This window comes from Amblyomma mixtum, chromosome 8, assembly GCF_055824585.1.
Source record: "Amblyomma mixtum isolate Tamu chromosome 8, ASM5582458v1, whole genome shotgun sequence".
NCBI classification, from domain to species: Eukaryota; Metazoa; Arthropoda; class Arachnida; order Ixodida; family Ixodidae; genus Amblyomma; species Amblyomma mixtum.
Genome location: NC_143019.1, coordinates 1330056 through 1356794, shown reverse-complemented (window position 1 = coordinate 1356794; position 26739 = coordinate 1330056). Strand labels below are relative to the sequence as shown.

The window sequence follows — 26739 nt, the reverse complement described above, 5'->3', positions numbered from 1 at the left end:
TCTTGATAAGTCAACTCAAGCCAAGTCAATCTTTGCCGCGCAACATGAATCGCCGCCAAAACATCGGCCATGCCATCGGCGCCGTCGATTACAACAGCCGTAAGACCAGCAAAGTCAGAATTTGAGGTATCAGTGCTCCTCGTAATAACCCCCGAAAGTGATAAAATGTCTGCTCGCTTTGGAGCACAGTGACTGTGCATTTTTGTGTTTTTCTGATCCTCCTGTGATCGCTGTCTTTCGTCCAACGACTGGGCACAATGGCCAAAGCTGCGGCGGTCACGAAACTGCGGCGAATCACCAAGAAGAACCCCGATCCCAATCCACTGTTCACCAAATGGCTCCAGGAGTGGAGAGATGCTGCCGCGGCCAGCAACAGCAAACTTCAGCACGTTTACGGCAGGGTACGTTACACGTCGGTGTCCCTGGAGCGGACTCATCGTTTGCCCAAAATCTTCCGACTAGCAGTGAAGTTGGCATGTGCCTGGATGCTTCTTTTGATCTCGAGTAGATGCCTAGATTTTGAATGAGTTATTGGACGCTGTCTGCATATCGAGAGAGCAGTTTTTTTTTGTTGTTTGACGAGAAGTACTGATGATCTTATTAAATGTACGCAGGCGTTGAAGTCGCTCAGGAAATACCCCCTTGTTCTCAAGACCGGCCAGGAGGCGAAGATATTGGAGTATTTCGGTGAGAGATTGTTTCTTTGAAAGCCAGCACAAATAACGCAAATGATTGAAGCGTGTATTTGCATTTTTGAATGTTTTATCTCTTTGCTTGCTGTGGCAATGTGTAGCTTGGAACTTAAGACCCTGTTTGGCTATTTCGTAGAGACCCGATGCAGCGACAAAGTGGCTTTGTAGTTCTGCATGTAGGCATGAAGTCCGGGGTTCGACTCCCAGCCGCGATGCTCGCATTATAATGGAGGTGAAATGCAGGTATTCCCATGTACTTAGATTTTGGTGCATGTTAAAGAACCATAGAAGGCGGAAATTAACCTTCTCCATTAAGTTGTGCCTCTTAGCACAGGTTTAACTTATGCACATCAACGTACCTCAACTACCACTAAACTAGCATTACCGGCAATGCCAGCTGCTTCTGCTGAGGACTCCGCATGGATGAAATCTACTGTTAGAGAAACGTGTTGCGATAAGAGACTGTACCCAACAAACCAGTGCTCACATACGCTGCACATATAGTTCTGAATAATCACATAATTAAGTCTGCTCCATGGTACCCCTGAAAAGAAACCGCACTGCATGATGAGGTGGGTTTCTCACTGCCCTAAAAAAGGCAAAGTAGTTTTATTATGTTTATTTATTGTTTTTATTTTTTTATGCTTACATTAGCCCAGAGGGGCATTACAGTAGGGGGGTATTATGCTGCATTTAACAACGCTTGTTTCACGAAAATGCTGCTCACGCGAAATAAAGTAACAATACGCCAAAACGCAAACAACTGCATGATCTAACAATCAAAAATGCATGGACAATTGATATAAAAACACTGTACTTATGCCACGAAGAAAGGAAACGTATACATCATACAATACATTAGCAGTTCAGTTCAAGCAAAAAAATGCAGTCTGATTGAACGTTGCCATAACATGTGACCCAAACTGCCACTTCTGTTGGACTCCCTTTGCTAGGACCTCACGATGGGCATTGCATGTTTTCTCATGCGGTCACCAGGATTCCCATTTGATGGACTGATTGTGGCAAAAGGCTGAGAAAAGCCTTCCTAACCCTTCTGACATCGTTTCTTCGCATTTTAAATTAATGTCTAGTGTTACAAAGCAGAGAAAAGTACATAACAGCTGTATCTTACCAGTACTCACCTATGGGGCAGAAACATGGAGGCTAACAAAGAGGGTTCAGCTTAAGTTAGGGACAACACAGCAGCGAGCTATGGAAAGAAAAATGATAGGTGTAATGTTAAGAGGTCGGAAGCGGGTGGAGTGGGTGAGGGAACAAACGGGGGTTAATGACATCCTAGTTGAAATCAAGAGGAAGAAGTGATGCGAAGGCAAGATAACCAGCGCTAAGGGTAACGGAGTGGATACCAAGAGAAGGCTAGTGTAGCAGGGGGTGGCAGAAAGTTAGGTGGGCGGATGAGATTAAGAAGTTTGCGGGGATACGGTGGCCGCAACTGGCGAAGGACAGGGTTAATTGGAGACATATGGGAGAGGCCTTTGCCCTGCAGTGGGCGTAGTCAGGCTGATGATGATGATGATGGTGTTGCTAAGTCGCAACATACAATTTGTGCCCCGTGTACACGTGGATCTTGCTCACAAAGTTTGATGTCAGTATGTTCGGTAAACAGAGCTTTCCAATAGAATGACTGGCATCGCCGAGAGTAAGCCGTGTGAACAAAAAGAGCAGTGTGAGCATGCGACTTCCAGCCAGCGCCCAACCACTTCTAGTCTCTCGTTTCCCGGTGCTTGTTGCGGGCAAATTAAGAAGACATTTGTTGTACAAAAAATTGTTTACTGCCTCTAGGCCTTCAAGTTCGTTCCATGATTTTCTGGTTAGTTTTTCACACAACCCGGACTACCTGCATGAAAGGAACCAAATAATGAATGTCACTAATTGGTGATATACCAGTTTCTCACATTTTTACAACGCTAACAAATTTTTGATTTTGTCTTTTGAATGTGGGTGCATTAAGTAGCATATAGTATGGAGGTAATGACTTTTTTTCTCTGATTGCTTCATAATTGAGGCATTAAAGAGGTGAGTAACGTGGCGTCTTGTATTTTTCTTAAGTCTGCAGTGATGTCAGTGGCCTGCAGGATAGCACACATGAGCAAACATTGTAAGCCCACACTTAAGAGAAGCAAGTCACTTGGAATCTGTGTGGGCGAAATCGTATCCTGGTGCTCCTTGTAGGATGTCTCTTGACAAATGGATGCAAGGGATTTAAGAGCACTGAGATGGATGGCTTGCTGACAATTGTATCACTGCTCTTAAAAATGTGGTAGGCTTCACATATTGGCCACATGCACACCTCTTAATACTTAACTATTAGCGCAATGTTGTTTCCAAAAGCTAGTTCACAGCTGTACTCGAGGCTCTGAAATGATAAGTGTCTTTAGTGTGTCCTTATTTTTGAAACTGTCAGCTTGTCTTTTTTACCTGTGTTTCTTCATGGCCTTTCAATTATGAAGTTTTTGTATAGCCTCCTGGTTTGTTTACAGCTTTAAAGAGTAATCTGATGCTGGCTCTAATTACAGTCCTTTTCAGATCATTTTATACTGTGCGCGTGCGTAGCATGAATGCTGTGCATGACTCCTGTAGTTTCTTGTAGTTGTCATGGAAGTCCCTTACAGCTGTAAAGCAAGCCAGCAGACATGCTAAAATTCTTGACAGCTATGCTAGCAAGGTTTTTTTGTTTTTCGCTTTGATGTCAAAAGTATTCTGAGCCATACAGTCAGATGAACCAAAAAAATGCAACATTTCTGCATGCGTTCACAATTCTGCATATCACTATCTTGTAGTGAGCCAGTGGTCACTAGCTCGAATTAGATTTTTGCCTTGGATTCCAGCCAGGGAGTTCTGACGCAATGCCAAGCAAGGTTTTATCATCAAGTCTGAAGGATGCCTCTGTCAGTGAGAGATGAATGCATGTCTCATAATTACTAAATGTCCATGCCAGTACTCAAAATTTTGTCACCATTAAACTACCTGTGTGCATACTGTTTAAGGACTTGGCGTCTGCCCACCACTGCAGGCGACAAGCTTTGTGCCATGCTCGACAAGAAGCTGGAAGAGCATCGCCAGGACAATCCTGCCTGGTGTCTGCCCCCAGATTCTGCTCCCATGGTTCTAGACTTGACGGACGATGACGACTCTCAAGCATCAACCAGTCAGGATGATGCAGTTGGAACAACTTCCAGTGGCAAGCATGCTTCCGCTGGCAGGGCCAAGAGAAAAAAGGGCAGCGGTGGCACAGGCCCAGCAACAAAGAAACGCGGACCACGGCAATACGTACCACTGCCACGGAGTGGAGCGCATGCGATACTGGTGACCTTGGGGCAGCGGAGACTGGAACTCAAGGTGCCATCAGCTTTGTTTTTAATTTTTTAGAATCCCTTAATCCTTTCACTGCCGACATAACTCCGGCTACCACATATGCACACCCCCTGCCTCTCCCGAGTTAACTCGTTTTGGCTTTTTAACTCGCCCCCTGCCGCTCCCAATAATACTCGTGTAAAAAAAAATGATGCTTACATGTAGCGCCATCTATGAAGAAGCCCCATAAATTCATAAATCTTGTAGGGTAAATTTTACACAACAGATGGTGCGCATGCTTCCACATCCGAGTACCTAGCTTCGTTTTGGTTTCAGCACAGCAGCCATGTGAGGCAGTGTGCCACACTCGTCCGTGCTTTGACGGACGAAGGAATTCAAAACTGCTTATGAATTCAGAGTCCAATGATAATGAGAACGAGGAAGGAGCCCACCTAAGTGCCTTGTCGAGTGATGACAGCGATGAAGTCCCCCTGCCACCGAAAAATCCGCGTAAGAAGAGGAAATCCAACGGGCCAGATTGGTGCTGGAAGATTTGATTCCGTACAACTAATATCTACAAGATTATCCTGAATAAACATGTCTACATGTCGTGCAGAGCATTTTAATGCGTTACTAGCAAAATATTTCTAGGAAACTAACCTGCAATAAAAACCCAGCAGGGTGTGTGCAACTGTGAGTAAAAAAACCTGGCAGTGAAAGTGTTAAGGGGGGATGAGGGGATCGAAGGCGACTTTTATATTTTTCGACTTGGAGCGATTAAATTTGGCAGACTGGCTTAAAACAGCATCAAACAGTCAGACATGAAGTTCCACAATGACAGCTTCAGTAGGTTCCCTTTTATCGTTGTTTACATGTTGTCCCCATGTTGCTTGCTTGTGGAAAGGCTAGCATGACACACAAACAGGCTACAGGTCTGTAAATGCTTTTAATATTTACTAAGAAGTGCAGTGTAAATCAAGGCTCTCAATTTTTTTTTAAATTTCTCTGCTCTTTTTTTTTTTTTTAAAGGACACAGTATGCACCTTCTCTCTATGTTTAGAATGTATCATGCTGTAATTACCATGTAATAAAAACATGTGAGCCTGAATGGTAAATCTGAGACTGTCTTGACGCGGACCGCATTTCCGTGATCACAACAAAACAAACGGGGTAAAAATCCATTGGAGTGCTACACTTTCCACGAGCAAGGTATTAAGCTCATAAAAAACTTTCGAGAATTCAAGCCTGAAAGTTCTAAGCTAGCACACACTGTCTATGCGTAGATGCCGACAAATATATTTATTTGGAGCACTTAAAGTTTATTTTTGGGTGAAATATTTCAGTACAACATAGAAACAGTGTTGGAGATGCCAAAAAGTTACTTTTCAAAAATCTACTTTTTTCACGATTTTTGCGATATGATCCCCACATCCCCCTGTAAAGTTCTTTTCCTGCATATTATGTACGAGTGGATGCAATATGAAAGAGAAAATTAGTCCCTGCTGAATGTGGGCCAATTGTGCACCTCTGGCTGTTCTAAATGCCGAAGACAAACACTGTTGTGCTTGTGTTCTGTCTGCTTTAGATAGCAGTACAGCAACTGTTGACGTCAAAGTGCTTGTTCGGTGCACATTGCAACTGGAAGGAGTGCGGCTAAATTCGTTCCTGTTCTCAGGACAGGAGACACGCCTCGGGACAAGCTGCGTGGGGTGTGCCAGTAATGCTTAGAACAGCCACAGACTTGGGAGTCGCATTAGTGGGTCAGCATACGCTCGCATGTTCCCTGTCATATTTCTCCCGCCTGTGGTACTGGGCTCCATTTAATGGTGAATGCATTTCTGCCTTATTTGTGGAGTTTATAATAGTTCAGGGATTAACTTACTGTTTGTGCTGCACTTTGTGTAGCAACAGGAAACGCCCTAGTAGTTAGTTAGTATAGCTGAACATTAAAAGACAAAATTTTTTTCCCTTTTGTTTGTTCATAAATTCTAGTGTTCATGTTTCATTCAGGTCTAGTTGTATGTTTTTTAATGAGCAATGAAATATAGCACTCAATAAAAGCTGAAAAATTTACAAGAAATAATGCAGAGTTGGCGACAGAGGCAGTTTATTGCTAGTATTCTCATAACTAAAGCCATGCTAGAAACAGTATACTGCTAGTGCTGCCAGATAAAATTAACACACTTTTTTATGTGCCAAACCTTCAGTTGTTTGTACACATGTGTTTAACCACCAGATATTTGAAAATATATTTTTTTTTTTTTTTTCATTTTGCGAGGTGTGGCATTTGCCCGAATAGCTGTATTTTTTCCAGTAAAACCTAGTAGGATTCATGCTTGTCTTTTATTGTGTATAATTTTAACTTTTGATGGAATTTGATCATTATTGCATTATTCGTCATACCAGCTGAGCTCACTGCAGGACAAAGGAATCTTGCAATTCCGAATTCTGTCTTTCTCTGTACCTCTCCCGCATTGGCACTGTGAATTTTCCAGCCTCATTGCTGCATTGAATTCTCTGCCGCCTTCACATTTGTTTTTCTTCGGTTGGTATCCATTTCTTCACTCTAGGACGCCTATCTTTATGTCAGTTCTCTGCCTCATTCTTACAGACCATTAGTTCACTGCATTACATGTCCTGCTGTGGTCCTCTTTGTTGTCTTAACTGTTGTCAAATCTTGTCTGTTCTACAGTCTAAGCTGCTGTTCTGGTGTACTTAATTTAACCCTTATCATTTTCTTTACCATCGCTCTCCTGTTTCAGCATTCTTATCAGCCTCAATTCAAGATTCTGATCACAAAATTCTGTCTTATTTCGAGATTCTTTTCCTTCGCCTTTGTAGTAACTTTCGTAACGTTGGCTCGGCGTTGCCTTCATAAATAAGTATGCTTTCCGGATCCCGATGGCTGACAGCCCTTCTTGTGTGAACTGTGCCTGTGAAGAGACAATCACTCATCTCTTGTGTGAGTGCCCCGTCTTTGTGACCGAAAGAAATGAGCTGCGTTGCGCTCTGGACCGCCTTGATCCTCGCCCTTTCACAGAGGCCAAGATCCTCGGTGCGTGGCCACAATGGTCGACCGCCATCAAGGCTTACAAGGCACTTTTTTGTTTTTTCAGAGAGTCTGCCTTGACTGACAGATTGTGACTGTGTACGTTCTTTCTCTCTTCCCTCTTTCATCCCCTCATTCCCTTCCCCTGTGCAGGGTAGCCAACCGGAATCATTTCTGGTTAACATGCCTGCCTTTCCCCCTCTCTCTGTATCTATCCATCTACCTATTGTGCAGGCCACATTTCGTGCTCATGATTTGTGGACGTCTTCCTCGCATGGTAGCCCTGCAATGAGGGTTTGAAGGACAGCGTTAATTTATTTATACATAAAACAAATAAAACGAGAAATTCTAGGGGTTCCCGGGCAGGCAGACATGTTGAATACTGTTCAGAAGGATGAGAGAGTGAAAGAAAGGCAGTTTTGCTTCTCCTTTCTTGAGAAGACAAGGTTTAAAAGTTTTCACAGGGGAAATGATTACCTTGGCATGTGCAACACCGAAAGTGATCATGTGAGGTCATCGTAGTCTATTGGTAGCTCCCTGCTGTTGCTTTATGCAGCTGCCAATACAAACATCGTGATGCCTTCCCGGTGTGCAGGCCTCCTGGGCGGGGGCAAGCAGCCACGACTGGATGAGCAAGTCCGACCTGATCGTCGCCGCACAGCCCCTCTGCGATGCTTCTTTCACAGTGGTGAGAGAAACCGCATGCTCTTGGAGAACTTAGGAGGGGGGGAGGCAGAACTTCTTCGACAGTAAGGGTGAAGTCAACAATGCAGCCTCATGAAAGTTCCTGCCCTCTTAGCTTCTGCAGAGTTATACTCAACTCGTCAATCAGTTAGGCTTCACATTAGTGTGTGTCATTCTACTCAGCAAGTTAAGCTGAAAATGCTGAAGAATTGTGCATTTAAAACTTTGTATTGAATGTCATGTAAACATATGCAGAAATGAATCACATGGGTGTTCTTTTCGTCTTTTTTTTTTCCGTATTGTCCTTTCACTACCGACGGTTCTGTAGAAATGTATAATGTTACCTTGCCTCTCTGCTTTTTATTTTGCTGTATACTAATTAGATGGCCACGTGCATACTTTACTCGTTACCCCCCCTTTATGTAATGCCCAACCCAGGGCCCTTAAGGGACAATAAATGATGATGGTGATGATGAACCTCTGGAAGGGCAGAACAGCAACGTAAGAACATTGGAGTCCTGGGGATTGTAGTTGTACTGTTGTATGTCTTTCTTTTTTTTTTTTTGTCAGCGATGCATGTAAATTTATCGGAAGCATGCAAATTTCTCTATGTTGCAACTCGCCGTTTTTCTTCGGTAAACTTCAATCACTGTGATGATCCAGTAAAACGAGTTGTGAATCTTATGCATAGCAACGAAGCCCTGTGATTAGCTTGTTCGGCAGGTGTAACCAACAGTTCTCTGGCCCTTGCTTGCACACGGGATTTCCTTGAGGTTCCTTGGGCAGGTGTGCCAGCCAACAGCGTTGTTGCCTTCCTCCTCCTCCTCCCCAGCCCCTGGCAGACTCCCACTACACGGCCTGGAGCTGCGTGGCAACCCTGGTCAGGAAGGGGCTCATCTCCAAGCAGGGCTGTCCAGCAAGGTACTCCGCACACTGTGACCTGTTCATTCCCTGCTGCTCACTGTGTGGACGTAGTTAACGCAAAGCAGTCTTGATGAGTTGTGGAAGAAGGCAGTGTTCGGAGGGGCTACTCTGTCAGGGGTGACGATGCTGCCGCCTTTGTATGCCACAGTTAAAAACATCACTCTTCATCTGTTTGCCAAAGAGAGGAATATTATACTGGTTGACCTACCATGACGTTCAGCCTTTGTTAAAAATATTGTTACGTGATGGCAAGCCCAGTGAAGACAGGACTAGATGACATATGGCAATGGATTGATTTAAAGGCGGCGGGCCTAGCGCAAGCATTCCATGCCTTGCCACTGCCCACTTTGTTGTCTTCTAGTCTGTGGCTCTACCCGGGGCTACCGAGCGATCGCCGCCGTTGAATCAATCCATCACCACATGTCATCTAGTCCTGTCTTCACTGGGTTTGCCGTCACGTAACAATATGCAGTCCAAAGAGTCTCCCCCTAAATGTTTTAGTAGGGCTCTCTGTCACTCCGGGGTGTTCAAAGCTCTAGCGGAGTGAAGCAACATGTTTAGAATGTCGGCAATGCAAAAGCAAGCGAAACTACTTGGCCACTGAGAGCTGTTTCCAGTTTGAATGCTTTGCAGGCTTTAATTTGTTTCAGAAGGGGTTGATGTTAGAGGAGTAGTATTTATGAGAAATTCCCCCGTAGGTTCAGTCTGACAGACGAAGGAGAGGAGCTCGCCTGTCGGCTCATAGCACCGGGAACGCTACCTGGCGCAGCAGCTGTCGCCTCACAGGCTGGGAATGCTAGCGACAGCGTACGTCCGAGCTTTCAGTCGGATGACGATGCATCAAATAGCTGTACTCCCGTGGTAGCGCTTCCACCGCCGCCTCCCTTGGATTCCATGCGCATCATCCTCCTGGTCGACTGCAGTGAGACGACTGCCAGGTGAGAGAGTTGTCCTTGCGGCCTGATGTGCATGCCTAGGGCTGCTATCTGCTCAGCACACGGATTATGGTTGTGTGACACCTTGCAGTAGTTGTGGCAAGGGGACAGGTAAGAAAAAGTAGAACTGCATGCTGTTACTTTCAACACTTGAAGTTTCGGCTAGTTGCTTGTCCGTGACAAAACACATTCAGAAAAGAAGGTCAAGGGGGCATGAGGGTCTCAAAAATGTGTGTATGTATATACGTCAACGTATCGTGCTTAAACTCAACTCATCATAGAGTGCTGAATTCAAATATGCATTTAGATTTCAAGTATCTCACCTGGAAGGAAATATGTGGCAAAATAGCATCCTAATTAGGTCATTTCTTATAAGCCTTTATGGTAATTTCTCAGTTAACAATAAGCTTTTTAAAAATATGTAGACATTTCCAAAGGTCCACTGCGTATCCTCAAGCTTTCCCTATTCCCTTATACATAACAGATTAGTAACAAGACCAGGTGTTGGCTAATTACCACCACATGGTTTTTGGTTTCACACTTTGTTATTTATTTATGATCAACAGAATGAATTTATGGGCTTTTTCTTTGCTTTAGGGTGTGGGATGGACCTTTGCAAATGTCTGGCTCATGCACTCGTGTCATCCGCAGTGGGGCAGGAGGCTGTACGTTGAAATGGAATTTCTGCCCACTGCACTCTATCCAGGGCATGTTACAAATTCGAACCATCCCTAAATTTGTATCAACCGGGATCATATCATCGAGATTCTATTGTAGCACCGTAGTTGCAATTCCAGTGAATGACATTTCCAGACTTTTCCATCATCGAGCAGAATGGTGTTATTACACGTACCTAAGCATTTCATGGTTAATGCTGCAGCTAACATGGAAATAGATTGAGAGTTTTTTCTTCTCACTTTATTTTGCCCTGCATTTCTTCCAGTTGCATCCCACACACAGACAATGATGCAGATTCCCCGAGCCCCATGCATGTACCTCATAGAGTAGTACTCGCGGTGCCAATATTGAAGGGAACACTTTGTGAGCATTCAACCAATGATTGCTCCATGAATACTGGTGAGAAGAACACTTTGCCTTTTATTTTAGATATAACTCTCCTCTGGACAAATACTACTCCGAAGGCATTGTGAAGTCCACTGGAGAAATGACAACAAAACTTTTTTTGTGTGAAAAGCGAGTGTTCCCCCCTTCGTGTTGCAGCCACACGTGCTTTGTCGCTCCAGTTCGCAGGAGCGTTTCTTGAGGGAACTGCGAGAGCTGGACATCCCGCACGAGGTTCGGCGGCTGAATGTGGGCGACTTTGTGTGGGTGTGCCGGGCCGAGGGTGGCCCCCACGGGCGGCGTGAGTGGGTGCTGGGCCCCCTGGTGGAGAGGAAGCGCACTGACGACCTGGCCAAGAGCATCATAGACGGCCGCTTCCACGAGCAGAAGGTAGGGGTCGCCACAAGGCTCTGACTTCAACCTTTGCACTTCTCAGACAAGTTCATTGCTATAAATCAGAGGCTTCTTTTTCCGGCGTGTCCCATTTCTAGGTCTGCCTGATCACCGTTGCCCTGGAAAACGATCTCTCTACTGGCATCTTTGAGAAACTTGCCCCAGAGTTGCCCCAAAACCATTGTGGAGCGCAGGGGCCCATAATAACACAGACCTATGTGCACAGGTGTAATTTATCAGACATAAATTTGTGCACTGGTATGCATGGGTGCACACCAGTGTCATTAATTGAGGATGCTGTAAAGGTTTGAAGCACAGAGCAGTGCATTTCAGCCCAACGTTTATAGGTACATTTTTAGTTCCATAACTCCTCCTCTGAAAGCGGGGGCTGCTTGTTCCCGGGCAGTGAGAGGGCGTTGCAGTCAAAGTTCACACGGTCGCCGGCACGCGCGCGGCTCCTCTCCTGCAGTTACTACTTAGCCCGTGCCCGTGTTTGTCGTTGCCCTTTTTTGTCCATTTGTGTTCCTGTGTGCTCTGGGAACACGTGGTCCCCATTGTGCACTCAGAACAACAAACGCTGCTGGCCGTGAAGCAGCTTTCAAGCGCGACAATGCCAACTTGCTTCGTGCCCGGCTGTACCAGCGGGTACAAGAGCAACCCAGAGAAACGTCACTTTTTTGCCCCGCCATCCGATCCGGAGCTGGTTGAAGTAGCTGCGAAAGGGAACTGTGAGATGGGAACTGATCGTGTCTTACTTAGTGCCTTCAAGAGCCTCGGAGAAAAGCGTCGCGACGCCCTCATCCAGAAAAAGGCCATGAAAGAACAGGTCTGGCAGGAGCTGATGGCAATACCTTTCAGGGACCTCTCCAATGCTTCCAACAACCACAGATACAGTGTTCCATCACCAGAAGAAACAGCCTGGTACTATTTGGCAGGCTATGTGGCTTTCAAAATGAAAAAGAAAACGCAATGTGAACTCTGCAAAGCAGACGCACTTGGCAGGTTGGCAGGCAGGTTTCCCTGCCGCGTGAGGCTATGCTCATTATTGAGCGTGAGTATGTCAGTGACAGTCTCGCGTACCCTTCCGAAAAGATGTTTGCCTGTGTAAGCGCGGTAGAGGGCACTATAAAACAGGCTTTTAGAAAGGGCAAGTTGTTCGGCGACCTGTTTTGGAACGTGCTGGATTCTCTTGTAAAAAAACGCACGAATGGTGTTGGTTGTACAGAGCTTGCTGAGGTGTGAGGTGAGATGAGGTGAGCTCAATTAATTTACTTTTATTTAGTGACGCGCATGCGCTTCTTTGCGCGAGCAAAGTGCTTGGAAAATAGTAGCTCCGTTAGAGCTCAGAGATAGCGAAAGGAGGCGAAGCTTGTCTGACAAATTAGTTGACAGCAAATTTGTCAACAACGATGTTTAGTGGGTTTGTGAATGAAATTTTTCTATTTAAATGCCAAGGGCCTTGAGTTACTCTTGCATTTCGCCTACACCAGTATTGAACTCTCGGCTTTCGGGAAAGCAGCCGCGGGCCATAGCCACTGAGACAGCGGTGGGCTTGATTTGCACCAGTATCGCTGTAATAAAACGTAAAAGTAATTTTGCGCGAAATGCGTGACACAACAGCCAGTCGCGAAAAACTGGTTCGGCGGATAATCCGAATCTATTGAAGTAGCAAGGTTAGGTTCATCTCACGAGAAGCAGAATTGAAGCATGCATTTCATCATTGCCCATACAAAACGGCTGCTTTTGACTCTGGTCAGAATACCGCTCTTAAGTTCACAAACGCGCTAAGCACACATAAGTTATGAAATACCTCTAGGCAAGAGCCAGAAACAAAAAACAGCAGTCGCGCAGCAATGATTCGAATGTGAGTGCTCATGCAAAACGCTGTACGCTAGCAGACGACTCTCGCTCTCCTAGCTCAACCTGTGATTGCAGCACTGCGGTGGTGGGGACGGTGACAGGGTGCCTGCTCCCTACGGGCGCTGCGAGGAGTTATGGAACTAAAAAAGTATCTATAAACGTTGTGTCAGCCAACATTACACAAAGCACTTAAAGGTGATGAAGAGGGCGCTTACAGCATGCGGTCTCGCTCAGTGCTTCACGGCGTGTCAAGCGGGTCATGCAAAGTGCTGGCCGGCGGTCCTTTTTTTTAGTTGTTGTTTGCCATAGTTCAAGGTAGCTGAATTTTGTCATCAAAACCTTTTGAAACAAGAAGCTGCAAATACAGGCTGTACCTACACAACTTTATTGCACTACAAGGAAGACATTTGACCTAACTAGTATTTCAGGACATGAGGGCGAGGTAACGAAAGTTTACTGCTAGAAAATAAATGTAGGAACGCATAAACACTGCAGAAATGCACTGTGTGAGTGCAGGGAAAGGCAGGTAATAATTCTTGTCGTTGCAGGTGCGGCTGGTGGCTTCTGGCATCCAGCCCCTGGTGTACCTCATCGAAGATGCTGGCGGCAAGTCAACGCACTGCATCTCTGATGCTGCTCTGCAGCAGGGGGTGCTCAACACACAGGTAGAAGAAAGAGTCTCACTGGAGTAAATTTAAGAGGCATCCTTTCCACGTGCAATTTCTTCATTTTGCACCTTGAGGTTGTTAGTCGGCTGCATAGCACATTTCAAACTGTTTGCTGCTTGTATGTAAAGCACTTGCATCTCTGCGCCCCTGTCTTGGATGGCTACTGCTTCCGTGCCCTGTGTGAACGCCGCAAAGGCACCGTAGACATTGGAATAACCACTTGCATAATGCAGTTCTACATTCCTCTTGAGCTTTGCTGCCAGCCTGCAAATTCCATCCCCAACGATGACAGCAAGGGAAAATGTTAGGCTTTTTGAAGCAAGAGGCAGAACACAATTTGAGGTTTGCGGTTTACGGGGGTTCAACGACCCAAAGCAACTCAGGCTACGAGGGACACCGTAGTGAAGGGCTCCGGAAATTTTGACCACCTAGGGTTCTTCAACGTGCACTGACATCCGAGAATACGCGGACCTCTCGAATTTCGCCTCCATCGGAATTCGACCGCGGTGGCCGGGATCGAACCCCCGTCTTTCGGGTCAGCAGCTGAGCACCATAAGCACTGAGCCACCGCGGCGGACTAGAACACAAGTTAAAGATGTGCTAGGTGAAATTAAAAGCAATGGTAAGGCACAGTATGGTATGGTCATGGCCATCATCATCAACCCAGCAGCATTCACTGCAGGACAAAGGTCAAATTAACCGTGTACTGTGCCAGCTGTGACTACCCGATATCCTCGCAAACTTCGTAATCTCATCCGCCGACTTGACTCTCTCTCACTCCCTGCTACACTTCTCTTCTCTTGGAATCCACTCCATTACAGCAGTGGACCATCAGTTGTCAGGTATGTTGGGGTAAGTGGGGTAAGTATGACTGCCGCACTTGCTCAGTAGTTGTGGTGTTCGATTGCTGAGGCCAATGAGTTAAGACCAGACCCTGGCTGTGGTGGCCGCACATCAATGAGGATCCAATGCAACAACACCCGGGAGCTATACAATGACAGTGCATATTAGAAAACCCCATGTAGTAACATTAAAGGGACACTGAGGAGAAATTGAAGTTGGCTTTTATCAACAGAATGCCAGCTCCTGATTACAAAAACGCCACTCATACTGACAACAAAGCTCTTGTAACGTAGAAAAGAGCAAGAACCAAAATGCAGGTATCGCCGCCACACGCCAAACTCGCAAGTACAACCGTGATGACGTCATAGGACAAAACAGTGTTGCTAGAACCAATGGTTCTAGCAACACTAGGAGACGAAAAGCCATGAATCACTGAGGCGCAGCCAATGCATGTGCAAATCTCCTTGACGTCGCCAGATGGCGCCACGTACCCGGCAGCTACGCGTGCGCCTGCAGCATCGGGACCAATCAGCGCCTGCTCATCGGAGGTAGGCGGGCTCCTGGTATTCCGCTAACGGTAACAAGGTACACGGTATGCTAAAGGTGTCTATTTGCGAGAACTTCGTTGACAACTTCGAGAGCGGGATCCATCGTAACGCTGGCAAAACGCCAGTGCAAACGTAAACGAAGCGACGGTAGCGACGGCCGCAATAGCCGATAGATGCCTTCAACGTGCGGCCGGCGGTAGCTTTCTTTTCGGCTGCTGCTAGGCCACTCTGCTGGCCGCCAGAAATCACGGAGTCTGCGTTACGTCATGTGCACGTCATGTTTCGCGTCACTTAGTCCTGTGTCGTCATAAGAGAATCCCAAGTTTGAATCAGAGCGGCGGGAAAAACTTTTTCAACTTCGAATCCAAATTTCTTAGAAATAAATGCATCTTTCACTGCCGGCCAAGTGGCAACAAAGCCATGAAATGCCGAACTATCGGATTTTGCTGCAAAAAAAATATTAATAGAGCTCTCCTCAGTGTCCCTTTAATCTGGAGCCCCCCACTATAGCACCCTCTGTACTTAATTCCATTCCGTAGATGTCACAGTACCGAAACTTTTGCTTTTGCCTCCTGGCTCATCTGACAGCTTTTTAAACGGCGATTTTGGCCTAAGCCATCATAAAAGGCAATTTAAAGGGAAACTGGCACTCAAGAAGATGGTAAATGATTTGCCTGCTCCTTATACTTGGTTTTAAGTAAAGGACACGAAACAATTTTGGCAAGGGAATTCATTCCGGCTTACACTAAAAACCACAGTGTTAAAATCCATTGCACCCCAGCACCGACAGGAATGAATGCTGGCAACTGTGCTGATATCCTTTCTCATAGAATTTCTATTTGCTACCAGGTGTTTGTGCTTAACCAGAAGCTGTGGTGTTGTGCTGGTGAGAGGACAGAATCGTGCCACCCCTCATCGCCCGCATGCTGGTTCGGGTCATTAAACCCCACGTATTGTACCACACCAATGGAGGATTTAGCAGGTGCCGAAAAGAAATGACTGGTAGTTACCGCATATTGCCGATTATAAGTCGACTCCGATCATAAGTCGACCCCCCAACTCGCGGCCCCCTTTGGGCAAAAAAAAAAAGTTAGGATCCGAATTTAGGTCAACGCTGCCACACTCTGCGCTACTAGCTTGCCAAAAAAGTTTTTCAGAATGCCGAGTCATAAAGAAACATTTATTTGTTCACGAGACATCTCAACTCGTTGTCGCTTGTGAGGACACAGTCGCGATCATCATCTTGTGAGCCACTGCTGCCGCTGGTTTGTCGATAACAAGTTGCTATCGTATTAAAACAAAGCTTTGGTGCATATCTAAATTAAATTCAAGTTTTTTTAAGCAGTTCCACTTTCGCACTGTGTCTGACAACTATTATGGAATTACGAGCGCACGGGGCATGATATTATCCGCGAATTGGTCGAAATTACTTTTGACCCCGCATATACGTCGACTTCGATTATAAGTCGACCCCCCAACTTTGAAAGGACATTTTAAAAAAAAAAACTCAGACTTATGCGCGGCAATATACGGTAATTGCACTGTCAGAATAGGTACCAAAGAAAGCAGAATGTAATCAGGAGCCAGATTGTGTTTATTCTCGTCCTGTGTCCCCCTTGCCTCCAGGTATCGGATGGCTTCCTCATCAAGCGGACGCGTGATCCGCGGGACACTGCCTGCTTCCTGGCCATTTCCACCTGCCACCTGCAGACCAAGAAGGCCAGGGCTGTGTCATCGGAAGAGTTCCTGCAGGGAAAGCCCACCTGGGAGGAGTTCAACGCCGGCGGCATCAAGAGTCGGGTGCGCTCAGAAGAGGCATCACGTTGCTTAGAACACTGCTGTTGATAGTGCTGCTGATGATATTGTTGCCACACGGGCTGGAGCAGTTCCACAGCCCCTGAAATAGTGGTGGCATTTGAGGGAATGAATCAGTTACCTGGTCCATCCAACTACGTGACCATCTGTCAGTCGCTGAGTTGCAGTGGGCATTGTCTGTTTTAACGCAATATTGTTAATGGCCCCATTGTCCAGAAAATCCGGTGTGGACATTGTCATTGGCAACATTGTGGGTGAAAAATCACACGCACGACTTCGGCAGGTGGCCCCCAGAGAGCGACCTAGAAGGCAGGCGGGCCACCTTGGTCTTGGGACCTCGTGGCATTCAAATTAATGATTGGCCACTCGGGAGGTGCAATCCAGGCCGTACAAGATCCACCGCTAGGAAAACCGGCCACCATCGGTCTGGCAGTGGTGCAAACCGCTGCACCACTGCGCCAGGAGGGGCATGGGGACTCCCAGGGATGTATGAACGCAAAGACCTTACGTATATGCGGAATTAAACCATCACACTATCACATCGTACCCTTAAGGTGGAGCTTGCGTGTATTATTTTTATCAACCACTGCCCTGTCCCGAGAGTGAGGTTGATATACTGCGAGGGTAAAGCAAAATTGCAAATTTTATTGTACTGTGAAAGTTTTTGGCTCATGAAGAAACCAAAATTTGTGTTTCCAGTAAAAAAAAGTTGTCATAAGCTCGGTTTTTGTGAGTTTACACCATGTTGTATGACAAACCCACAGCGAAGGCTTCTCAGTATTAGGAGGGCTAGTTTCTTGCCAGCTGTGGGACAGCTCTGTAACATGTGGGGCTTTTCCGGGTGTCATAACTAAGGCCCCTAGTTCTCCACAATTTAATGAAAAGTCATATATTTGTGCTTCAGCGACCGAATTTTCTCTTTTTTACATTTTTATTTGGGGAGGGAGGGTTGGGGGGTTGGCATTGTGGCAAACATGCCAGTCTTCATGTGCCACCCAACACGAAATTGTGGCAGTCGCCTCCAGCTTTAATGAAGGCGCATGTGGTGTATGTGAGCCATATTTCACAGTAAAAAAAAAAAAACTTTATTTCGTATGCATTATCTCTTCTGCAGAGTGTTTAAGAATCTGTGTTCTGAATTTCTGGATTTTAATATTTTTCATTGCATAACGTTAGAGGTTCTACTCTTAGCCACTGGTGTGGTAATTAGAATGGATGTTGCTGGCAGCAAAACTTTTACATTTCATGCAGATTTCTGCCTAGGCCTCCTCATAAGTGAACTATAAAATCACTTTTTATGGATGTGTGTGTGTTTCTTTTTTGAGCAGGGTCTTCAGGTGCAAGAGATGATGGCCCTGAATATCCTCCAGGTCAAGGGAATGTCGCTTGACAAGGTGATGCCATTGGTGGAGAAGTACCCAACACCTGTGAGGTTGGTTACCTGTACTTATTTTTTATTCATTTCTTCTTTTGTCGGCCTTTGTTAGGTCAAAACGTGTGTTCCTTGCCCTGTACTCTGGACACTGCAGCACTGCCGCCTGCCGTGATTTGCATTGCACCGACTCCTCTTCTCAGTGGCCTCGCCCACAGGGTGAACCTAGTACCCAAGAGCGCTGCAGGGTTTCTCGATTGACTTGCACTGAGACCCGTCTTGGGGCCTCCGCAGCCATTCTGTCCGGGCATAGGTATTTGTTGAGGTCTTCATTCCTCTCGAACCTGTGCTTTCTTTCTCTCGAAATGCCCATATGCTCTGCTACCCTGACAGACCATTGGTTGTCCACTCTTCACATTACACACCATCCGTTGAGATAAATTTTTTGTTGCTTTTTGTGCCAAGCAAGGATTTGGTTGACTCTGATTTGCTACCTAATCCGGGGTGTCTTTCTATCTGTCATTGTTACCCTTACCGATTTCCTTTCAACTGTGACGGTAAAATTCTTGCTTCCTTTTTAAACTCTGTCGTTGCCTTCAAGTTTCAGCCCTAGAACTGGCAGAAGACATTGCTTTATGTATCTCTAATTCAAGAACTATGACTAAAGGGCTGTGGATGGCATGAATTTTCTCGTATGAAGGAAATTCTTAGTGTTTCTTCTCACATTCACGTTTTCTTGGTTTTACGTCACTAGCTAAGCACTGCTGCATTGCCAGGCATGGTCCAAGCACACTGCTGTGCCTCTAATGTGTTGCTAGTTATTTATGAGGAATTCGAAATGAATTTCTGACACTTAAGGCCTGGTTTGCTCAGTAATTATACACAGCGACGGCCGGTTTTTCGGACTCTCTAGGGACCACGAACACAACCGAAAAATCTGGCAGTCCGGAAAATCAAATTTCACCGAAAAAATCACGAACTTATTACCATTATGTCGGAGGAAGCGGCCAGTTGTATTGCACACATTCTAAAAGCTCTTCATGACTATTATTTTGCCGCACGACATACCGTATGAATGCGTATAAGGGCCGCATTTTTTTTTACAGATTCGAGGCCAATTTTCGGGGTGCGGCCCATACACGCGATGGGCGAAAAAATTTTTTTTTTAAGTAAAAACACACCAACCAGGGAATGGGCGACATTTCTTCTACATTCAGTCGTCACTCGCAGAGTATTTAGACTTGAGCTGGTGCTGTGCTCTGGTGCATGCTCATCCCGAAAGAAGCCGTGCAGCTGTCAACACGTAGCCATTGTTCCGCACTTCCATCACATATAGGAGCAGCTCTTCTTCCAGTTAGGGAAACTCACACGGCTTGCCTCAGAAAGCGTGCTTTTTGCAGCTGGCGGTTCTTTTTTAGTTGCACCATCCTCAGACGCATTTCTCGGCCAAGTCGAATTTCCTGCCCTCCGCACGCTTGCAGTGTTCGAGAGCTAACTCCCAGCCATGTAGCCATTAACTCTTTCGCTACCGCGGAAAAATGGACGATTTGGAGTGCACTGAAAGAAAAATTTTTTTCACAAGAACTAATATACCGAGCACATATTGCAATGCATGAAATTGTAGCTTATTAGTTACACTTCTGAATGAAACAAACAGAAGAGTTGTGTGTGCAAGAGTGAATGAACATTTATTTGTGAAATTTGCCAAAAACACAAAAAGTATATAGCAAAAATAAAAATTACGGGCTGCACTAAGCCAGAACTTGATTAGACGAAAACTGGAATATACAAACTGTTGCACATGTTTATAGCTGTCATTATTCACAGTTTCAGCCATGAGAAAAAATTACTGCACTTTCCATGGCCAGTCAAGTCAGGGGTCGTGACTGTGGTGCCGCTCTGAAGAGCAATCAGGGGTGAAGATGTGAAGCAGAGGTAGACTGGCAGGTGCTTCACATAAGGTTTTATCTTTGTTCCTCCCTTGTTCTCAGATAGCCGAGCTTGAAGTTTCTTCTTTTTTTTCATTTCTTTGGTTGGTGTTGAATGGATTCTATGGGGGGATTGGGGGCGTGGACTTCTTTTCCCTCACCATACCCGAAGATTTCTTGAATAAGCTGCTCCCTGAAAGGCATCTAATAAAATATGGCATTTTAGGCAATCTCTAAAACATCAGGATCGATGAAATAAGTTTTATCGATGTGGTTCAAAAGCCAGTACACTTTCCAAGTCTTGCCAATAGATGCTGCCGCTGCTGAAACATCCGTGTCCGTTACGTGCAAAAAAAAAAGAAAGCGAAAAACCAATTTTGGGAAAGGATTTTTGATGGCAGAGGGTCAGAATAGATTATTCCGGTATTTCAATAGAGATATAGTCGCAGCAGGTCAACAATTCCAATGTATATGACGATTCCAATGAACTTCAGCATCTCCAACGGATTCACGTCTTCCCATGAGCCGTCACGCCGAGCGTATGTGTGCTTGTTCAAAATCTTCATCCATGCATACTTATTAGTGTTTCGGCACATGGTCTTCATCATTTCCGCCGTGAAGAGCATCAAAAAAAAGTCTAGAGCTCGAGCGAATCTCCGAGCGCCGCTCCGCAACGATGTGTCGATATGGACACCTAGCTGTCGTCTTGGTTGAAAAACGCGACGCGACCTTGAGCATTTGGCAAACTGTCTTCACCATACGTTGTAAAGACCCTGAAGCACAAAAATATACCACTGTCATCAATTACAAACCGTATCCACCGCAGAAAACACACAGCGAACGAAAACAGAACTTACATGCAAGTACGCGCTGACGTTCCAGGCGCCCGAGGCGAAGTCTCGCTGTCGAAACCGAAATCCGACGTTTGTACATTGTTGCCTGACTAATAACCGCTGCTTTCATCGCAAAAAACGAAACCGAAACCGGCCGACGTGCTCGGTGTCAGCTTTTGCTTTCGAGGAGCGCGCGGCGATGTGGACGCCATTTTCTCCGGCTGACGCTGCTGCGGCGGCCGTTCAAACTTTTTTTTTTTCACGGCGCCCCCTCATGTCAAAACACTAAAACCAAGGCTGAAATCGAAAGAGCAGTTGTTGAGCTAGACAACTAGATGGCGGAGCACGTCCATGACGCTCCAGAATGAGCTATTTTGTGCGGGCGATTTGAATCGATCATATGCGATCGATTGTCTATGGCGCGGTAGCGAAAGAGTTAAGGTGCTTTCCCATCGTGCTAAAACTGCAAAGCTCAATGGCAGCTCACAAAAGCCACAACCACACGCAACTAATACGGTGAACGCACTAACACACCACAAAAGGCTGATGCTGGCGATACTGATGCCAGTGTGGATAACGGAAAATCGCGGCGGAAAAAAAAGTTGATGATGATGATCACAGCCTCGGACGCCATCCATGGACGGCACTTGGAAGCTCCTGTGCGCGCACCGTGGCCGCCGCGATCTGCTCTGGCGGCACGCTAAAAGCGCGCTTCAATCGCGGAGGCCACGGCTCGCGCGTAGCCTCTGCAATCATATTCGTGTTCCGTACTCGGGACGAAAGACTCGGCACAAATGAGTTCTGTAAACTTAGACTACGGTTCAAGTTCGTGCGGTGGAAGACATTCAAGGACAGTACGAATTCAACAACACGCAAGCGCAATGTGCCGACTCGCGCAGAATTCCAGCGTCGCAAGAGGCTCCCTTTAAGCTTGAGTTTGGTTTTGTTTGATCAAGTTTTCGATCTCTCCTGCGTTTGAATTAATGAGGTTCCACTGTACACATTATATGGTGGCTTGGGTACTGGCGGCGAGTGCAAACGAGGTCCGAAAAATCTAGTAGTCAGTTGCGGTGCGTCCGAAATTTCAAGTGCTCTTATACATCGGCTCTATGGGCCATGTCACGGTGCCGCGAAAAAGTCTGAAAAATCAGGCGTCCGAATTTTCGGTCGTCGACTGTACTAAGTTTGCTATTGCAGTGAAACCTTGTTGTAGATTAACGGTTTATAACGAAATAATGGACGTAACGAAGGAATGACGGTTCCCCTTGGAAGCTTAGTCAATACGGGCTATAATGAAGCTGCAGCTATAACGAAGTAATTGCCGAGTCCCTTCAGCTTCGTTATAATGAGGCTCAACTGTATAAAGTGACATCTAGCTGAGCACCCCAGGTGGAGCTCACAGAGCAGTGAATGAGTCCAGGCTGTCAGTAGCCACGTGTTCAACCTTACTGCTACTGGTGTGACTGTCTGCGGGTTGCTCGAAGCTTTCGAGGAGGTGCGTTTTCATATTTAGCATGTTAGCACTCCGTTAAGCAACCCTGAAGGGAGGCATGTTTTTGGACTCTCGTTACTGCGACAATAAAACACGCAGCTCTCTCCTTCTTCCAGGTTTTTTGCAGCCTTTGATAAAGCTGCCTCTGATCCTCGCGGCAAGGCAGCCTTCCTCAAGGACTGTGGGTGAGCATGGGGCTCTTGTTCCTTCCGGGCGTACTGCATCGCTCCGGACCAGACTTGGTTGCTGGTGCACAGTGTGACTCGCACCTCAAGCTTTGGGCTGCACAAGCCTCTCTCTGGCTGATGGGCCTTCTTTTCCTGCAGTCTGAAATAGTACCATATTTTGAGGTATCCAGATGTCATAATAAAAACCTGTTAAGATCGGCAGTGAAAATCACGCATGTGTTGTGGTAAAAGAACAAAGCTCAGAAAAACATATTATCCGGGAACATGTATGATCGAAACCTGACTGTGAAGAGATGTTACTGCTGCGTCAAGTACAAAGGCATCTGCTGACAGTTCCACCTCTTAAAAACGCCAATTAGCATTTCTTGGCACAAGGTCTGAACAGCTCTTTTTCTAGTGCTCGCTGGATTCGGTCTGCATCTGCACTGTCTTAAGCGTAAAAGGAACTTCGCAATACAGTCCGCCCTTCAACAGCAATGGCAAAAGTAGCCAAAATCTCTTTCGCATTGTTTTTGGATGCTTCACCCCCTTGCATCTAAGCACCCCAGGGAAACCGCCACAGCGGCTGACTGTCGCAACATTTCTGCTTTTCATGGCTTGTTCTTTCAACATGTTTTGCTGTCATAAGTAAGCATATTGTTGTAGTTTTCAGATGCTTCACCCCTGTGCTCATAGCTTATGTTAGGTCAGTCTGCGTGTGTGTGTGTATGTGCGCGTGTGTGTGTGTGTGTGTGTGTGTGTGTGTGTGTGTGTGTGTGTGTGTGTGTGTTTTGCCCCTTTGCACTTGGGAACTGCAGAGAAGCAACCACGACGCGTGTGCATGTCTGGCATCTCAATGTCATGTGTCCCGATGTTTGGCCGACTTGTATGTTTGCACATGTGCTGTTGGTTGCTAAGTGTATCATACGACCAGAATTTGTCATAATTTAAATGTAGTGTTCCGGGAAATCATGTTATCTGAGTATATATCAACCAGTAGAAAAATAGAGCTCTCTGGGACATTTTTAATGCCTACGATTTTGAGCACATGAACCCGGATATTGTATGAACCGGAAGCATATCAACAAGGTTTTACTGTAATACTACCTATTAGAGTTTATTGTGAAACATGAAAAACTTGCACTAAACTCATATATCAAGATATGCAAGCTCAAGTCATCAGTGGCTTACTGTAAATGGAATGTGATTCCATTATTTACCAATTCCGCTGGCGTCCAAGGAATTGGAAGTCACGGGATTTCGTGTGTGTGTACAAGTTTTTTCACAGAAACATAACCGTATAGTCATGGTATGTGGGCACAATTCCACAAGTTTTCTAGTCTTTTCACTGTAATCTTTGAATCATGCTTTTCTGACTTCCAATTCTACTCGGGCATGCTAATACTATTACAAGGACTCCAAAGATGTGTATACTACATGTTTGTTGCTTGTGGCATAGGAATGTACTGGAAATAGATTACGTAGCAGTGAATAAAATGTTTTTGGTTTAAAAAATTTTACCTGAAAACATTAGCTGGACAGGAAGTTTACTTCAGGTTTTTCTTTTTAAAGTGATGTTTTTATTTGCATGCTTTAGTACATCCTGTTGGTGTTTGGTGGCTCTTAATCCAAGGCTACTTTTTATTGAAGGATAAGGATTGAGTGCGCGAGCCTGCCAGCATAATATAATGTGATTAAGTAAGATTAAGTAATGGTTAAAGTAAGAGTGGAGGCTAATTTTTGTCATCACCAATATTATCAATATCCATACCACGCCCACAGCATGCTAAGCAGCATTTTGTAGTCCTCACTTGTAATGTCTTGATTTCATCTGAAATAATCTTTAGCACAGGAGACTAGAATCAGTGCTTAAGGGGGAAGCTGGTCTTAGAAAAAAAAAGTTTTTTCAATGAAGTCACAATAATGGAATCTTCAAGAAACATGTATTTTTGCATGCTTATTCCAAATATGTGTTTTAATTTTGTGTACAAGTCCTTGTGTACTTATATAATATGTTCTGTAACTTTTTGCCGAGAGCTTTCAATAAATTCTGCTGCAGGAAACTTGCTAGGATGCATGCCATTGGCTTGTCTTGACATCAAACTATGCAATAAGTGCAAAATTATTATCCTGCCTATCGTAGAGGTTGAGTTACAGGGTTTTGAATTTGCCACTTCACCAACGGGAAGAAAGTAATGATTTCAAAATCCTATAACTCACCTTCTATGACATTCTACCCTTATTGCATAGCTTGATGTCAAGAGAAACCAATGGCATGCAATCTAACAAGTTCCCTGCAGTAGAATTTCTTTCAAACTCTCGGCAAAAGCTACCACACATATTGCATAAGTGCATAAGGACTTGTACATAAAATTAAATTACATATTTAGAATCAGCATGCAAAAATACATGTTCCCTGAAGATTTCATGCATGTGACTTCATTAATAAAATTTATTTCTAAGACCCTCTTCCCCCTTAATTTGAAAAGAAAATGCTACATAAACACTAGATTGCTCAATGAGAACGTTTCGCGGTTTAGCAGTTCAACACTATTTGTGAATCTCATCTCAGAAAAGTTATGTGGTGTCTTGTGCGGTGTCACCTTAGTGCACAAATTCTCATGCAGGGTCACTGGCAAGGCTTTACACGACAAGCTGTGGACCTTGTACGGAAGTGCCGAGCCTTTGCAGTGAAGAAACAGCTGGCCGCTGCGGGGTCCAGAGAGGAAACGAAGGAGCTTATATACTATGTAGATACATATATTATGGCATCGTGGGTGTGTGACAAAGTGCTGCTCTGGACATCATTGGCTGAATCATGCCAACATCATCAGCCCACATGAACATGAGAAGCCTACACTGCGTGTGGTGCTGCATGGCTGAGCAGAAAAATAAAAAGTGACCGAGGTTCCGGTTGTGTGAATTGAGATCTATCCTTTGTGATGAAAAAAATGCAACACTGGAAATGGAAATAAAACAAAAAAAAAAAACAAGGGAGTTAATTTTGCAGATTGTGATCGATGGTGTTGACCTTGATGTTTCCTGACAGTCCGGAGATCTGGCGACATGCTGGAGAACAGACAACTTCTTCGGGACACTATGTAGTACACTTTATTACGTGTGGCTCACCCGTCAAACTCTCGCCTAGCTCTCCCGACTCAATCTGCTGTTCCCCCCTGTTCACACCAAAAAGCTGGCCTTAAAGGTGCAGTGAAGAGGAATCTGAACTCGTCTTTTTGCCGCGGGAACTCTACCTACACGTTCCGAGCATCCTTAGAAACTTCGATTTATTGCCCTGTGTGGCCGATTTCCCTAATTAAATCGAATTAACGTCCGGCTCCCGCCTTTATTTTTTTAATTCTCCCCATACGGTGGGTGGAGTCTACCAACGCGTGGAGTGGCTTTCACCCAGTCCCGTGGCAGCTTGCCGCCCTGCCAGCGGCGGAGTAATACGTAGTAATCCGTAGAAGCAGATAGTCTACGCATATTTTTATTTCTGCGGGCTTATTTTGCGGCTATATTATCTGCGAATGAAACTATTTATTCACGGAAACCTAAAAAACAAAATAAAGCGAAAGCAAAGCCTCCACAGGGCTGGCTGAAAGGCAGTCCACGCGTTGGTCGACTCCGCCCACCGTATGGGGAGAATTCAAAAAATAAAGGCGGGAGCCGGACTTTAATTCGATTTAATTAGGGAAATCGGCCACACTGGGCAATAAGTCGAAGTTTCTAAGAATGTTCGGAACGTGTAGATCGAGTTCCCGCGGCAAAAAGACGAATTCAGATTCCTCTTCAGTGCACCTTTAAAGGTGTTTCCCAACATTTGGGGGACCATTTGTTTAGCCAATAGGAATCTAGTTTGTTAGAGCCAATCAGGAGGAGCTCTCTTAAATTTAAAGCCAAAGACACGCCGGTGCCCACGAGGTTGTTGACTCGCAAGCACCGCACACATTCCACGAAACTGGTGCGTATTTCCGTTTGCAGTTAGGGTACAACGTGAGTGAAAACACAATGTAGGCGAACACATGCACTACCCTAGTTGCGCTCCGTTCTTTCGCTGCCTGTGTCTGTGACATCGGGTCCATCATGTGGTGTGCTGTCTTTTTGCAGTTGTCCGCGGTTCAGTTGGCTAACCTCTGTTCTTGCATGCACTTTACCA

At 45.5% G+C, this 26739-nt stretch overlaps 1 protein-coding gene across 3 annotated transcripts; it reads left to right on the top strand.

Annotated features, from left to right (window-relative positions):
- Positions 1–30: 30 nt before the first annotated feature.
- Positions 31–25503, top strand: mus81 (mus81 structure-specific endonuclease subunit). 3 transcript variants are annotated; one of them, XM_089556339.1, is made up of 12 exons: positions 31–401; positions 615–687; positions 3727–4052; positions 7652–7744; positions 8573–8661; positions 9363–9602; positions 10844–11051; positions 13463–13579; positions 16600–16773; positions 18117–18220; positions 22530–22598; positions 25208–25503. In XM_089556339.1, the coding sequence occupies exons 1-12, from the start codon at positions 258–260 to the stop codon at positions 25272–25274; spliced, it is 1704 nt and encodes a 567-aa protein (XP_089412465.1). In that variant the 5' UTR covers positions 31–257; the 3' UTR covers positions 25275–25503. The 3 variants fall into 3 exon arrangements, with proteins under 3 accessions (XP_089412465.1, XP_089412464.1, XP_089412466.1); XM_089556338.1 differs by having other exon boundaries at positions 22513–22598; XM_089556340.1 differs by lacking the exon at positions 22530–22598.
- Positions 25504–26739: the final 1236 nt, after the last annotated feature.

Excerpts from the sequence above, each read along its gene's own strand:
- mus81 (XM_089556338.1), top strand. The coding sequence starts at position 258 with ATGGCCAAAGCTGCGGCGGTCACGAAACTGCGGCGAATCACCAAGAAG. Across the intron at positions 13,580-16,599 it reads AGGGGGTGCTCAACACACAG|GTATCGGATGGCTTCCTCAT; the intron begins GTAGAAGAAAGA and ends CCTTGCCTCCAG. Across the intron at positions 22,599-25,207 it reads GCCTTCCTCAAGGACTGTGG|GGTCACTGGCAAGGCTTTAC; the intron begins GTGAGCATGGGG and ends ATTCTCATGCAG.